The sequence below is a fragment of the Gavialis gangeticus genome, unplaced genomic scaffold (assembly GCF_001723915.1).
Source record: "Gavialis gangeticus isolate Ggan-Ray unplaced genomic scaffold, GavGan_comp1, whole genome shotgun sequence".
NCBI classification, from domain to species: domain Eukaryota; kingdom Metazoa; phylum Chordata; order Crocodylia; family Gavialidae; genus Gavialis; species Gavialis gangeticus.
The window spans coordinates 133344221-133358837 of NW_017729024.1; the positions used below are offsets into that span (position 1 = coordinate 133344221).

A 14617-nucleotide genomic window follows, 5' to 3' on the forward strand; every position below is an offset into this window, starting at 1 on the left:
CCCCCCTCAGCCTTCTCTTGTGGAGGCTGAATAGGTTCAGGTCCCGCAGTCTCTCACTGTAGGGTCTGCCCTGTTGTCCCCGGATCATGCGGGTGGCCCTCCTCTGGACCCTCTCCATGTTGTCTACATCCCTCTTGAAATGGGGCGCACAGAACTGGACATAATACTCCAGCTGTGGCCTGACCAGCATCGCATAGAGGGGGAGGATCACCTCCTTGACTCTACTCGAGATGCACCTGTGGATGCACGACAAGGTCCGGTTAGCCCTGCCAACCATGACCTCGCATTGTCGGCCCATGTTCATCTTGAAGTCAATAATGACTCCAAGATCTCTTTCTGCCTCCGTGCTCTCAAGTAGGGAGTTCCCCATTGTGTAAGTGTGCTGCTGCTTCCTACTGCCCAAGTGCAGCACCCTGCACTTGTCCGTTAATTTAAAATGTTAAATTCATAATTCTAATTTACTTCTGACCACTACTACTCTGCCAATAACTATTCCAACAATTTCCCAGAAGCCTAAGAACCTCATTTGGTCAGCAAATATGTTCTTCCTCCTCTCCTGGTTATTTCCTTCCTTTTTTTTGGGGGGGGGGGTGGAACATGATCTCTCCCATGCAGTGTTGAGTGGAAGATAGGCACTCATCCTCAAAAAGATTATGTCTGTGCAGAGAAGCAGCAAGAATGAATCCTGCTATTTCTTCCTTTCCCCACAATGCTCAGCCTTCCTATTGATTAAATCAGGGGTGGACAAAATAGGGCCCATGGGCCAGATCCAGCCTAACAAATGATTCTATCTGGCCTGCAGCTGGCCCTCTGAAGGAGAACTGTATCCAGCCCATGGTTGCCCTGGCTTTCAGCACCTCTTGTCCTTCTCCCTTCCCTGCGCTGTAGCCAGCTACAGCAGCAACAGCAGCTTTAGTGGTCAGGCAGCCAGCCACTTCCCTCCCTGGCCTGGCCTACCTCACCCTGTCTTGCTCCACAGCCCCTAGCATATGCTCCAAGGCAGGGAGCACTGAGGTCCTGGCCAGGCTTCTGCCCAGTGAGGCTGCCTGCGAGCAGCTCTGACCCTGTAGCCATTGGCAGACCAGACAGCCTGGCCCCCCAGTGAGAGTCAAAACTCAGGTATGGTTCTTCCTATTGTCAGAGAAGAGGATGTACAGGGAAGATAGCCAGGACCCATAGGTTATCTGGGCCCAACCAAGGCCTAGCCTGCCAACGTGGTGCTGTACCATGTTCCTGCATGCTGCTTTGAACCGCGCCACATGGGCACAGCTGGCACAGTTCCTGCCCAATCCCGAGTCCCTGGCACATGGCTGGCTCAGGCAAGAGCTGGAATACAAAAGTGCTCCAACTGCACTCACGCAGAACAGTGCAACACTGACTTGGTCACATGTTGAGGTCTCCAGACAGGGAAGAGGGTGCAGGGAGGGGGGTTGAAGATAGCATGGCACAGCCCCAGCCCAGCCAGCCCAAGTTAACCCATAGCTCCTGGCTCCCTTTTTGCTGCACAAGGCCAGGCTAGTGCCATCCTGCATTCCCGAGTGCTGCTTCAGGCCGCAGTTGCTGCTCAGTGCAACCACATTCAGGGACACAGAGCGGATGGGGGGGTGCAGAAAGAGCTGTGGGGGGCATGTGTGTGTGTTCTTGCACACATGTGCATGCATGCACATGCATGCTTGTGAGCATGTTATGCGTCTACACATGCATGCGTGCGTGCATGCATGCATGAATGTGCAGCCCTCAATAGCTCAAAGCTTGTTAAGTGGCACTCCAGCCCAAATAAGTTCCCACCCTTTGATCAAACGTTCCACCCCACTCCACAATCCTGAAATGCAATTTGAGCACCACCCAACATTATTTCTGAACAGAATAGAATTTATCAAAAATGTAACCTTGTATCAAGTATGTGCAGCGAATCTGATGCAGGCAATCACTAGCTTCAGCAACAATACTCTAAGCATTTTTTTTTTGTCTCTCCTTTACTCTGAAAGGCATAAGTCATTTTCAGACCCAGAGTTAACTTTGTATGGAATGCATGCATCTCCATCTCAGTGCTGAAAATTATTTACATCACAAAGAAACAGTGCATTGAGCTTATAAAACAATTATTAATACAAATAAAACTAAAGTGTTTTTATTTCAAGCATACATAAGGGCATTTAGTCTCCCTAATTTGGATCTTCTGCCATACGTTGACTGCATCCTAAGTTTGGTCAGTAGTTGTCTAACCCATTTGGAACAGGCAGGCAAGTGCAGTGTGCCATATGCCATTATCTATATGTGACTTGTTGATCTTTATTCTTTCTAGCAGGAGGGAAGGATTAAAAATCCATGTGGCATTTATCTGAGAGTTAAAAAACTCCTAATATCTGTTAATGCTTTGAACTCATTCAAACAGTATGCAATATCAACATACGTGATCATTTTAGCCTCTTCGAAAAAGCTCAGTAACTTTCTGAACAGAAAAAAAAAATTAGAGAGAGATTACTATGAAAGTCTGCTCTAGTTCCTAAACTTACTTACAAAAACAAACTTAAGAATTCAGCAAAAAAATAAATAAATAAAAAAAAATTAATAAATTAAACTTGTTGGCAGTATCCCTGGAGGTAGCAGAGATAGACATTCCCTTCTCCAGAGTTCAAAAGGGAATGGGGGAAACAGAACTATGTCCTGCTGGAGCAAAAGGGATGACATTCAGTGGCACAAATTAAGGCTGCCATTGTACAGCCCTGACCTGTGCCAGGCCTAAATGGCTATTCTCTCCCCTCATTTCATTCAGATGCAATTTAAATTTTTTTTTTTAAAGAGACAAAAAACACTCAAACCTGTACCATCCTGTTATGTTTTAAATTAAGAAAAAGGGAAGGGAAAGGGAAGGCAGATCACATGAAAAAGAGTCTTACAATTTCATATAGTTATCCAATATTTTAGTCCTAAAAGTGATTTAGAAATGGAACACTGGATGGTCAAGCCTCCCCTGGCAAAGGTCATGATTCTGCAGATATAAGATGCATTTACATATCTGAACAAATCCACTAAAATTCAGTGAGACTATGATGCAAAGGATTGGTATTTTCAGTATTATGGCCAAGTAAAGCTACCTAAAAAGGGAATGACCTGAGGAATACAAAAATACAAAAGAAACAGAGACATAATAAATAGTAAAAAGTTAATTAAAATTAAGAGAATTTTAATTATTAAAATACTAAAAAAAATGAATTGAAATGAAAATGAATCTTTTTGTTGGCTTAAAATTGAAGGAACTTAATGATAATACTTTTAAAAAGCCCTCCAACTGCTTCACACATACTAAAATATATACTCTCCCCCTACACAAAGCTGACTAAGCCAACAGAAGGGGGAAAAAAATCATGCAAACTATGAACAACTGACTGTTACAAGAAAGATGTCCTTACTTGCAGTTCCCCTGTCAGTTTGGCACTTTGATACACAGCAGTTCCAGATTATTAAGCACTGAAAATATAAACTTGACCATATACAGTAAAACAAGTTACACAACTAGTATTAATATATTTCAAAATGTATGCTAGGGCTGTACAGAGCAATATTTTATTATCCTGGGAAGAATCTTGCCGGCCTGCTGCCAATCTTAATTTGACCTGTGGACAATATTAACTATTCTGTTGCCTGCAGCATTTTTTAAAACAGAACTTAGAAAAAAAATGAAAGCCAAAACTAGAAGCCAGCTGAAAGCCAAGTGTTTTTTTTAAAAACACTTTGTTCTCATTTTTATTTCAACAGATTCATAAGTGATTCTACATGTACATACCTCCCTCCTCACAGAAATCATAGAAAATTAGGGTTGGAAGGGACCTCAGGAGGTCATCTAGTCCAACCCCCGCTCCAAGCAGGACCAGCCCTAATTAAATCTTCCCAGCCAAGGTTTTGGGGTCTTAAAAACCTCTAAGGATGGAGATTCTACAACCTTTCTGCATAGCCTGTTCCAGTACTTTACTATCCTCCTAGTGAGAAAGTTTCACTTCCCCGCCCCCCCCAAATATCCAGCCTAAACTTCCTTGGCTGGAACTTGAGACCATTACTCCTTGTTCCATCATCTGCCACCGCTGAGAACAGTCTAGCTCCATCCTCTTTGGAACCCCGCAGTAGGTAATTGAAGGTTGCGCCCGGTGGTTTCATTTCAACTATCCTCCTTCTCCCTCCCCCTTGACTAATAGATAGTTTATATTTTTTTCCCCTTTTTGTTTCTAGTATTTGGTGCATCTCTTGACTTTTTTTTTTTAAAAACAACAAAAGAAATTACAGCATTCCTTTAAAATCAAATGCACAAAAAGCCCCTTAATCCTTTGCTTTTTTCAATGTCTCTTAAAGGAACACACAGGATTAAAAAACTAACTCTTCATAATGGTACCTGAAGTTCACAGTTCTGCATTTCTCCTGCAGGTGGGCAGAGAACTCTAATCACTGATCTGTAAGTATTAATGAGCTAGCCATCCATTACAGGCAACATACAGACCCCATGAATTCAAAAAGGGGTGTTAGCAACAAAGAATTTTTTATCAAAAAAAGTTACAGGTTGAACTTAAAGATGATCTTTTCTTAAAAAAAAATTGCATATTCACAGCTGCCATAGTCTAATCTTGTTTCATATTATCATAATCATCCATTATATCTACCACGCTCTAAGGCTGTGTCTAGCTAGGTCTTAAAAGCCTGCAAGGATGGAGAGTTCACAACTTCTCTGGGTAATGTTCCAGTGTTTTACTAAGCTCCTAGTGAGAAAATTCTCCCTAATATCCAACTTAAACTTCCCATGCTGCAACTTGAGCCTGTGATCAAAGTTAAGTGCTAGTATTACAAGTAGGTAATATTCTGATGCAGCATGCCTCAAGCAAGGACAGAACCTGCCATTGGCAGTCTTAGTTTATTCTAGGATTTTAATTTTTTTTTAAAGTAAGTTTAACACTAGTGTACATGCAGGCCCCCTCAGAGGTCGAGAGAGGCCCAGGCCACTTCCATTCTTTGAGGCTCCTGGTATATTAAAAAAAATATTAATTCATAGTGCATTACAGGCAATGTGGCCCAGTAATGGGACACAAGTTTAAAGTTGTATGATGAACGTCTTCTTCTTTCAATCCTGTCAGTGTATCTCTGTGTCTGTATGTATAAACTCATTTGGAGATAACGTCAAAAGTCTAAATTTGAGGCCCTCCATGAATGAGAGGCCCGGGCCAAATGGTCCTCCTGGCCCCCCCTATGATAGGCCCTGTGTACATGCACACACAAAAGGAGTTAGTTCTAGAGCTGAAGAAGAATATCACAGAACAGCTCCAGCAGCCATAACTTAAACACAGTGATTCTCAACCAGGGTACCTCGAGATCCTTTTAAGGTTGCTGTGGGTGCTATGCAATGTTAGCACTGTACAAACATGATCCACAAGATAAACCTAGACATTTCAAACAGGAATTCATAGGGTTAAAACATTCAGGCCTGCTCTAGTCCGACTTCTTTGCAACAGAAGAATTGCTCTATTATCTTTCTGAAGTCAAAAGAGTAAAAACTAAGGGCTGGCATTTTCTGAAGGAAGCCTGGAGTCTAAAAACCAGTGTGAACTACTGCTTTAAGAAAACCCATAACGAGCACATAGCACAGGGGGCCCCAAAGCGTGTGGGTCCACAGACCTCCTGGGTGTCCACAAACTGTCTAAGCGGTCAAAAAAAGATGATCATAAATCAAAAGTATTTGAATACCCCACTTACAATTCACAAGGGTCCACACCACCATTTGAAAACTTTTTAGGGGTCTGCAAATGAAAAAAAGGTTGAAAAACCACAGCTCTAGCATAACTGTGAGCGCATGCAGAGCTCAGGCGAGTCCAACTGTACAACCTAAAACTTATGTTCATGGGAATCACTGTTTCAAGCCTATTAGTGGTAACTACCTCAGATTAAAAATTTCCCAGGGTGAACAATGCTCTTATAAAAGGCAACATATTCCCCTACTACTCCTCAGAACTACCTGCCTGCTATCCATGTTTAAGGTGCTCGAATACATCTACATTCCACAATCTCCTGTTCTGCAAGTTACTAAGTTCAGAGCAAAAACAAGCTTTACAAGCCACTCCAACCTATTGACTTTGTACCACAGACTGCTAAAAAGATCAGAGCTGTTGAAAAGTACCAGTGGTGCTTTATTCCCATTTTAAATACCCAAATCAGTTTTTAGGAATCTAGATCTGACCGAAAACAAGTGGGATTTAAAAGACTAAGGATAAGGCTTTCAAGGGTTTTAACACTGCTGGAGATGCAGATATATGCCTAATGGGTGTGGAGTTAGATGCTTATCTGCATGTATAAGTATTCTGATTTTTAAAAAACCTGACTTTTAGAGACTAGATTGCTTTTGAGTGGGAGGTATGGACCTGTGAAATTTTTACCTAGGCTCTTAACAGTCTGTAACCAAAACACCATGGAGTTGCAAATAATTCTTAAATGTCTTTGAGAAAGTTGTTTTTCTGAAGCATAGCCCAGGTCTGGTTTTTAATATGTGGTGGAAGCTTTGTAAAGAAGTGTTTTACACATTTCCATGTAGTGGTCATACACAATGCTCTGTTTCCTTTTTCTTAAATTACAGTTTACCTGGGTAACTGTGTGAACAGAGGCTCTTGCAAATTAGCTTTCACACCACCCCACCTGATAAACTGTGGCCACAACTCAGTGACAGAATAACTGTTTAGAATCATATAAGATGAGGCTTGGAAGGGACCTCAGAAGGACATCTAGTCCAACCTCCTGCTCAAAGTAAGATCACCCTCAGCTAGATCATCCCAGTCAAGCCTGTGTCTAGCTGGGTCTTAAAAGCCTGCAAGGATGGAGAGTTCACAACTTCTCTGGGTAACCTGTTCCAGTGTTTTACTAAGCTCCTAGTGAGAAAATTCTTCCTAATATCCAACTTAAACTTCCTGTGCTGCAACTTGAGCCTGTTGCTGCTTGTTCTGTCAACATATCTGTAGTCACATGGTGTGATGTCACTGAACAGGACTGTTGCACTGCTATAGGAATCAAATCTAACATGTTATTTTTTAAAATTACTGATGGAAATGAAAGAAAAATATATTATAAAAGCTACTCCTTGTTTAAATGATGATCTGAACATTTCTACACCTATCATTCATAAGGAACAGAATGTAGTCAGTCATTCTCAAACCTTCTCAAGTCATCTTTAAGTTTCCTATACTGCTGAACACCCATATAATTCTGTTACATGGATAAAAAAGGAACTCTTTCTATGCCCTTATAGCTATTCTGTAACGTCTCCAACAGCTTGAGACAGTAGTTCTTCATTTTTCTTCCTTTTCTTCAACTTATGTTTCCCCTTTCTCTTCTGCTTTCCCCATTTCTTCCTTTCACCTAACTTCTAGAAGTTTACCATGTGCTCTATTTTGAAAAAATGTGAAGCATCAAAATAACATCTACTGGGCCTGGCTGCTTTGTTTCTCATTTAAAGTAAGTCTTGAAAAGTCTGAACTCCAGTATGTAGGACAGAGAGAAGTCATCATCACCCCAGGACAGGTATGCATCGACAATTCTCCCAACAACAAAAACCCCATCAATGGTCTGCCAGGGACTACGAGACAAATGCATCTTAACTCTGACCAGGACACTGCTGCAGTGTCAGATAGCACAGGAAATAATTTTCATTGCTTACAGAAGCCAGTGTTTTCTGGACAAGATGCACAATAAAATAAAAATAATTTAAGCTTGAATTTTTCTATGATCATCCAATCACTCATTTTATAAATACCTGATCTTGTTGCAATGTGTAGCACTATATATTAAATCTCCAGTTGTAAACCATTCCCACTACAGAATTCTTATCAACTGGCTAAAAAAGCATACACAATTTAAAGTTTATACTGTCAGATTCATCACAGAATTCCCATTAGTGAATCTGATGCACCACAAATGGGAAGTGTCTACTGTCTTCTTAGAGAATAAAAGAATCCAAGACCAAACATAAGTTTGCTCATTCACCAGCTGAAAATCTTTATGATCCGTTACAGAAGTATATCTGCTGGATTGTCATACACAACAATGTATATCCAAATTAAAACTGTGAAACAGAGAAAAATTATATCATATGGTAAAGTCACAATAATAGGGGGTGGGGAAAAGTACTGAACTCCAGCACTAACCTTGTTGTTCACACTCCGCTTCAACTTTTGCAGGGCTTGGTGCTACAGGAAGGGGTCGTGGAGGACGAGGCTTTGGAGTTGGAGGAGAAATCTTTTTTCTTCCAATGTACTCTACATATGTTCCTGGAAAGTCACCCCTCTCCCCTGTGGTTTCATTAAAGCCATTCAACCAACCAATTTCTTCAGGCTTTGCTTCTTCCCCTTCGCTGAATCCAAGTGCTAGTAAGGTACCTTTATTCACAGTTAATATATCCCCTACATGCAAGTCAATGTCTTCTTCCCGCTCTTTTTTGTAGTCATATAAAGCTCTGTACTGGTATCCTTCTGCACTCATCCTTGGGAAGTGTTTTAACATTCAATAATATTATTAAACAATATGAAACCTGAACTGTCCAGTTATATTTTATGTACAAATATATACTAAAAGGGATAGAAAAATGTCAATAGTAATTCCTAAAGAATAAAATCATCCAGAGATTCAAAAAGCACCAAGATCAGTCATTATGTTGCCGATAATTTATTTGCGTATTTATTTTTAATTAATGATGTTGCAGAAGAATGGGTTCCACTTTTATAGCAATAGTCTTCCAATCAGTTTCTCTTCCGAGTTTCCCGGCAGTTCTGGGTCCAAATATATGAGTTTATCTGGGTTTTAGAGCCTGCAACTCCTCCTTCCAATGTACTTGCCATAGAGGGCTCATGCGTCTTAAACCTTTTGTCACTGAGCTTTGCATACATGCTTTACCTAAAAAAAGGAAAAAAAAAATACAAAGGAAAATTTGTGGGGTTTTTCATGTTTTACTAGACTTGTGAACTTAAGAACACAGCCATGTTTTGGATAGGTCTTGTGATCACACGGAAAGGCCCAAGAGAGGGTTGAGAATTGCACCAATGTAAAATATAAATACATTAATGTAGCTATATTACTCATCTCTAATTGATTGAGTACAAAATTCTGGGTTATTTTTGGTGAAAATAGAGTATCAGACTTTGGTTTAGGAACCAGACCCCCACTTATAACATTGTTCCTATGGAAAAAATCAGTTCCGCGTTACAACGTTTCAACTTAAGACGGGTTTCAGGAACTAATTGTGTCGTAAATCCGAGGACTGTTTGTATTTGGAAATTCCTAGTGAATACCACAGTGTCTGGAAAGGACTTTCTCTACCACCTTTCTCACAATGCAGCCTCTAACTTGGCATTAGAAGTCCATCTAGCCTTTCTGATGACCCATAGCCACAACTTATCTTAGCAAAGGAATGACAGAACAGAAGCCCACTGGAACTGGTGCTGACATGGACAACATTATTTTCTTCTGTGGTTCTAGCAGAGAGGATGAGGATCTGAAGAGTAGTTTCCCCTTAACCTACCAGGGCTTTATATAAGTTTGCACAGAACAGCTTGGGAGAAGAAAGACTGATGCTACTTGGATTAAACAACCCTTCAGGGGATATCTGGGATATTTCATAAAAGTGTACAAGAAAAAAGTCAGAGGTGATCTTACCCTCTTTCGCAGGTATAATTTCTCTTAAAATTGCACTCTTCAGGGTTTTTAGGCTTTCTGCCCACCCTATTTAAAAACAATCATCCTAGTGCTAAATATCAGCAACTGAAACTGACACACCCAGGCTACAGAAGGAGCAGCAGCAGCTCTTGGGCAGTGTTGGGGGAGCACCCTGAAATTATACGTGTATGGCTGCAGGTCTGAAAATTCCCATCTGGCCTTTTTGACTAACTGATGAAAAAATGCTGTTAACATTTTTTAATATACTAAAAAGTAGCTCAGAAACTTACAGCACACAGAGGTCTTTCTAAAAATCTTTGTTATTTTAACTGTTGTTCATTTCCATTTGTTTAAAAAGCCAATTTGATGCATAATCTGAATAGCTGTGTTGGAAACAAAAGTAGTACAAAATATTCAATGTCATATTGTAAAATTTAAATTGCAGTAGACTAAACACTTTAACAGGGTTATGTAATACCACTAGGTAATAATTTTACTGAATACGAAATTCTTAGTTTAGCAGGAAGCTGGATTTATTCAGAGTAACACTCACTTTCACACTAGAAAGAGGTGATATCTCAGTCAACAAATTTATATATCGCATAGCTAACTGCAAACTGTTTTGTAAGAAATGATATGGCACCACATTTAATGAGATTCTGAATTGAAACATTTATTCCCTTAACTAAATCAAAATTAATCTCTTTCTCCCTAACAAACCCCAAAAGATGCGTCCACTTATCAACCGTATAATAGGGTGGCTCAGTTGTTTCTGCAGCACCGTTCTTTATGTTTCAGAGACCTAACAAAGTGTACTCAGTAGGTCCAAGAACAGCAGACACTGAACAGGAAAAAGAATTATAAATACACTAAAAATCTCCCCCATGTTCAGCACTAGAGCATGCAGGGAAAGAAGGAAGGTGGGAGTGCTGAGGGCTACAGCCTTTGCCTTCTATCTGATGGTCCTGATCTTCAGTAAATTCATAGTTTCATAGATGTTAGGGTTGGAAGGGACCTATTAGATCATTGAGTCTGACCCCCTGCCCTGGGCAGGAATGAGTGCTTGGGTCAGATGACCTCAGCCAGGTATCTGTCCAATCTCCTTTTAAATACCTCCAAAGAAGGGGACAGCACCACATTCCTCAGAAGCTTATTCCATATTTTGGCAACCCCCGCTGTAAAGAATTTTTTCCTGATGTCCAATCTGAATTTGCTCTCTTCCAGTTTGTGGCCATTATTTCTAGTTACCCTGACAGGTGCCCTGGTTAACTTTGTATCCCCTATTTTTTGCTGGCCCCACCTGATGAGTTCCCTCTTTTCTACTTAGTTCCCAATGGAGCCACAAGAAGCTGACAGGTCCCATAACCTACATGACATGAGGATTATCCCTACAGCCCCTGCAACATTATACAGAGACATCTGTCTGCAAGTGCCTGGCTCCCCCAGCTTTTCCTACAGTATGACGAAATATGACTCAACTCCCTCTGAGCTTCAAAGTGAAGTCTCCTTATGCACTTTGGAAAATCCCACCCCTAACTTGTAGCTCATGCTGCTTAATATAAAGAATCTGTAAACTTTTAAATTAAAATGGATATTTTTCTTTGTTGGCTGCTAATTTAGTTTCTCATTCAAAGGCAAATGTAGACAATCCTTGCAGAATAAGGGGGCAAGGGGGAGGGGGAATCTGCAACACAAGCAACAATTAAAAGGTACAGCAGTAATGTTGTAAGCATGGACTACTCCCATTTCTTACAAGGGAACACAGTGCACTTACACACCTTAGTTCTGGATTTGGAACTCAACTGTTTCCCATTTTAAAAAAAACATCAAAAAGGCACAGCAAAACTTGTTACAAAATTACCACTTCCACAAGCCTAAATTTTCTGAAATATTTAATTTTCTTGTTAAGAAAGGTTCAACAAGTGCTCTACTACAACCACACACTTTGCTCTTACTGCCTGCAGGCATTTTGGCAGATAACCAAATCATTCTTCTGAACGCTGCATAATTTAACTGACTTGACCTACTCCTCCTATCTTTTGTCATCAGATATCACAGCAACTTGAAAAAAAAACCCTACTTACTATCAGTAAAGACTGGTTATATCCCTCACATGTGGCCTATCAATTCAAAATTTGAAATCTTGTAGAAACTTGTGAAATATTTTTGATCTAGTTTAAAATAGGAAACTCCAAACTGATTAAGTCCACATCCAAAAGAAAGAAATGTGAAAAAAAGGCCTAATTTGTACGTCAGAACTATTTTAGACTTGAGCAAGTACTACAAGGTTGCCTCAAGTCCAGCTAGCTGGACACTGGCAGAATTCTCAAGAAATACTGAGCTGCTGTAATGCCTCCGGCCCAGCCACCATCAGCACGGCCTTGTCATCTTTGCATGTGACTACAGGTTTCCCTCACTTGATGCAGGTTCAGTATGCGCAAATTCAGTCTTAAGCAATAACACTTTTTATACCAAAAATTTGTTATATGTGAGGTAAACTCACTCTTATGCGATTGGTGTGGTAGAACCCAGTCAGCTGCTTTGTGCAGTGCATTGTGGGAGTAACACGCACCAAAATATAGCCTCCTGTGTGGATCTGTGCCCCTCGCTTGTTGTTTGCGACACGTGTTTCTGTAGTTGCCATCCCCATTATGATACTGCCCTGTGCTTGTGTGTAGTGTCTGCTGTTGGTGAGTACCAAAATTGTCTTGTAAAAGTGGTAGCAATGAGTCTGGGGGTCAGCAGAGTCGAGGTCTTGACACATATTCCTATTTGTTACATTGTAAAGTGTGTTCCCTTTATGTGAATGAGTTATGTGCCGTTTTCCAGAAACGCGTGTACAGCACAAAGCGAGGGAAACCCAGATCTCTGGTTGCTGCAACAAAACCTGGCAACAACTAGTACACTGTTGTGTATAGGCCAGGGCAGAGTGGCTGGATTCACACTTGCAGGTACCCAGTAACCCAAACAACGTCACACAGGATGCAGAGTCGCACCATCTTTATAGTTTATGGCCAAAAACAAAGAGCCTCAATGGAGCATCAGGTCCTTGTCCATTTGGGGCTGAGGACAACTTCTAGCCCCTACCAACTTCCTCACATACATACCAGTTGCTCCATGTTTGTGCACTGGTAAGCAAACATGCCCTTAGAGAGTTACTGGAGGCTCTTACAAACCTATACCTATACAACAGAGGAGGAAAATGCTCTTTTCCATCTCTTCCTCATCAAAAATTATATTCAGACTTCCAAACCAGCGGTAGGCAAGTATTCCCTCTCACAACATTCCTTTAACTGGCTGAGGAAAAAAAAGCATCCGTCTCTACCCATTGCTTCTGACAAGGCTAAAGCAACATCTGAATCCAATACTTATTCCACATGCTTATCAAGGTAACAAAGCATTTTTCCCTTCTTAGGTAGTCATGCCTAAGGAACAATTGTATCTTGTCTTGTCAGACAATGATACACATGCTTTCATCTGACTTTTTTTTCCAAAGATTCCCTGAATTGACAGTGAAGGACAAATAAAATCCTAGAGGGGGAAGGGACTGCAGAGTGCATTAACTTCTCTTCCACAGCAGTCATGTGAGCTTTGTCAGCAGAAGCTGACCAACAAATTTAGAGAGGCAGAGCAAAAGCACTAAAATGAGACAAACTGAACTTTAATACAGACTTGCTTGAAGGCTAATTCTCTTCTCCCCACTAGGTGTCTACACAGGTGCAAGTCAAATTTCAGTTATCTCTACATTGAATTGCTTTGGATGCTGCCATTCTCTAAATAGAAGTAAACAAGATAAGCAACTCATCTGGATGTTATCTTCCTTAGGAAAATAGCAAACAAAGAAGGATTTATTATCTAACTTGTATCCCCTTATCTTCGGAGAAAACTGCCTAAGCCTCTGAGGTTTCTTGCACTGAAAGAGTTCAAGTATTTCTGTGCAAATAAGTTAACCGAATCAGATCTATATTTCAAAAAGTTACACCACTCTGGCACGCACCATAAAACACTACATGCACAATGACCACCACTGCAGGGCCACATTACTGAGGGGAAAAGAAAAAACACAAGACTTTTTCTTTTACCAGCTTATCTTGCTGCCACTGCTAAGCGTCTTCCCATGGTATTAAGCAGCAGAAGGAGTTCACCCTCTGCACTGCCCCAGGAGACCTCCACTGACAGCAGTCGAGAGGTCACCTACAGACTGAAATCTCCTTTCAGGGGAAATCGGCTTTGCAGCAGGCGAAGGGCCGGGCCCCTAGACCAGCTCCTCGCAGGTGTCAGCACGACCTACTGCACCCGCAGCTCCTCTGTGGCTTGGGGCAGGAATCTGGCAACCAGGGCCAGTCCTTTCCTCCCCTGCCGAACCCGAAGGCTCCTCAGTTCCTGGGAAAAGTCCACAGCAGGGAACAAAAGCTGTGCGCCCAGCAGGCACGGGGAGCCCAGAAGCCAGCCCTTTCTCTAAGTCTCTCAAAGTCCCCCCGCAGAAAAAACAAAACAAAACAAAACAAAACAAAAAAACCCAACAGAAAACCCCACAAAAACCCTCCCTTGCCAAGGAAGGCGATGGCTAGAGACCTTTTGTTTGAAATGTTACAGGAAGAGCTGTAGGAGCCAGGAAGGGAAGAGAAGGGCAAAACCTTGCACGCCTCTCAGCCCGGGGGTGCAGGGGAGGCGGCGTCCCGGGGTCGCTGCTCCTGCTCCGCTCAGCCCAAGCCTGGGGGCAGCGCCCGCGCCCGCTTTGTTCCCGGCCCCGAGGTCTCGCTGCAGGGAGCCGGCCGCACTTCCGCACACAACGGGGAAGGACAGCGCCGGGTCCCGCCGTCTGCCCAACCGCCGCGCCGCGCCGCTCCTACCTTCCCGTTCCCGGTCGGGCGCTCCGCACAGTGCCACCGCCGCCGCCCCGGAGAGTGTGCACCGGGCCCCTGCCGGCTCCGCGCCGCCC

The 14617-nt window shown here is 42.0% G+C and overlaps 1 protein-coding gene across 5 annotated transcripts in view; it reads right to left on the reverse strand.

Moving 5' to 3' along the window:
- Window positions 1–14308, reverse strand: part of PIK3R1 (phosphoinositide-3-kinase regulatory subunit 1) — a 100757-nt gene extending 86449 nt beyond the window's left edge. For 2 of the 5 annotated variants that reach the window (XM_019517755.1, XM_019517760.1), the window contains exons 1-2: window positions 9966–10064; window positions 8172–8916 (exon numbers count right to left, since the gene is read on the reverse strand). In XM_019517755.1, coding sequence (XP_019373300.1) covers window positions 8172–8526 — 355 coding nt within the window. In that variant the 5' untranslated portion in view covers window positions 8527–8916; window positions 9966–10064. Of the gene's footprint in view, window positions 1–5736; window positions 5758–8171; window positions 8917–9965; window positions 10066–14250 lie in introns of those variants that run through there. The other 3 variants (XR_002097403.1, XM_019517756.1, XM_019517757.1) reach the window with 3 other exon arrangements.
- Window positions 14309–14617: the final 309 nt, after the last annotated feature.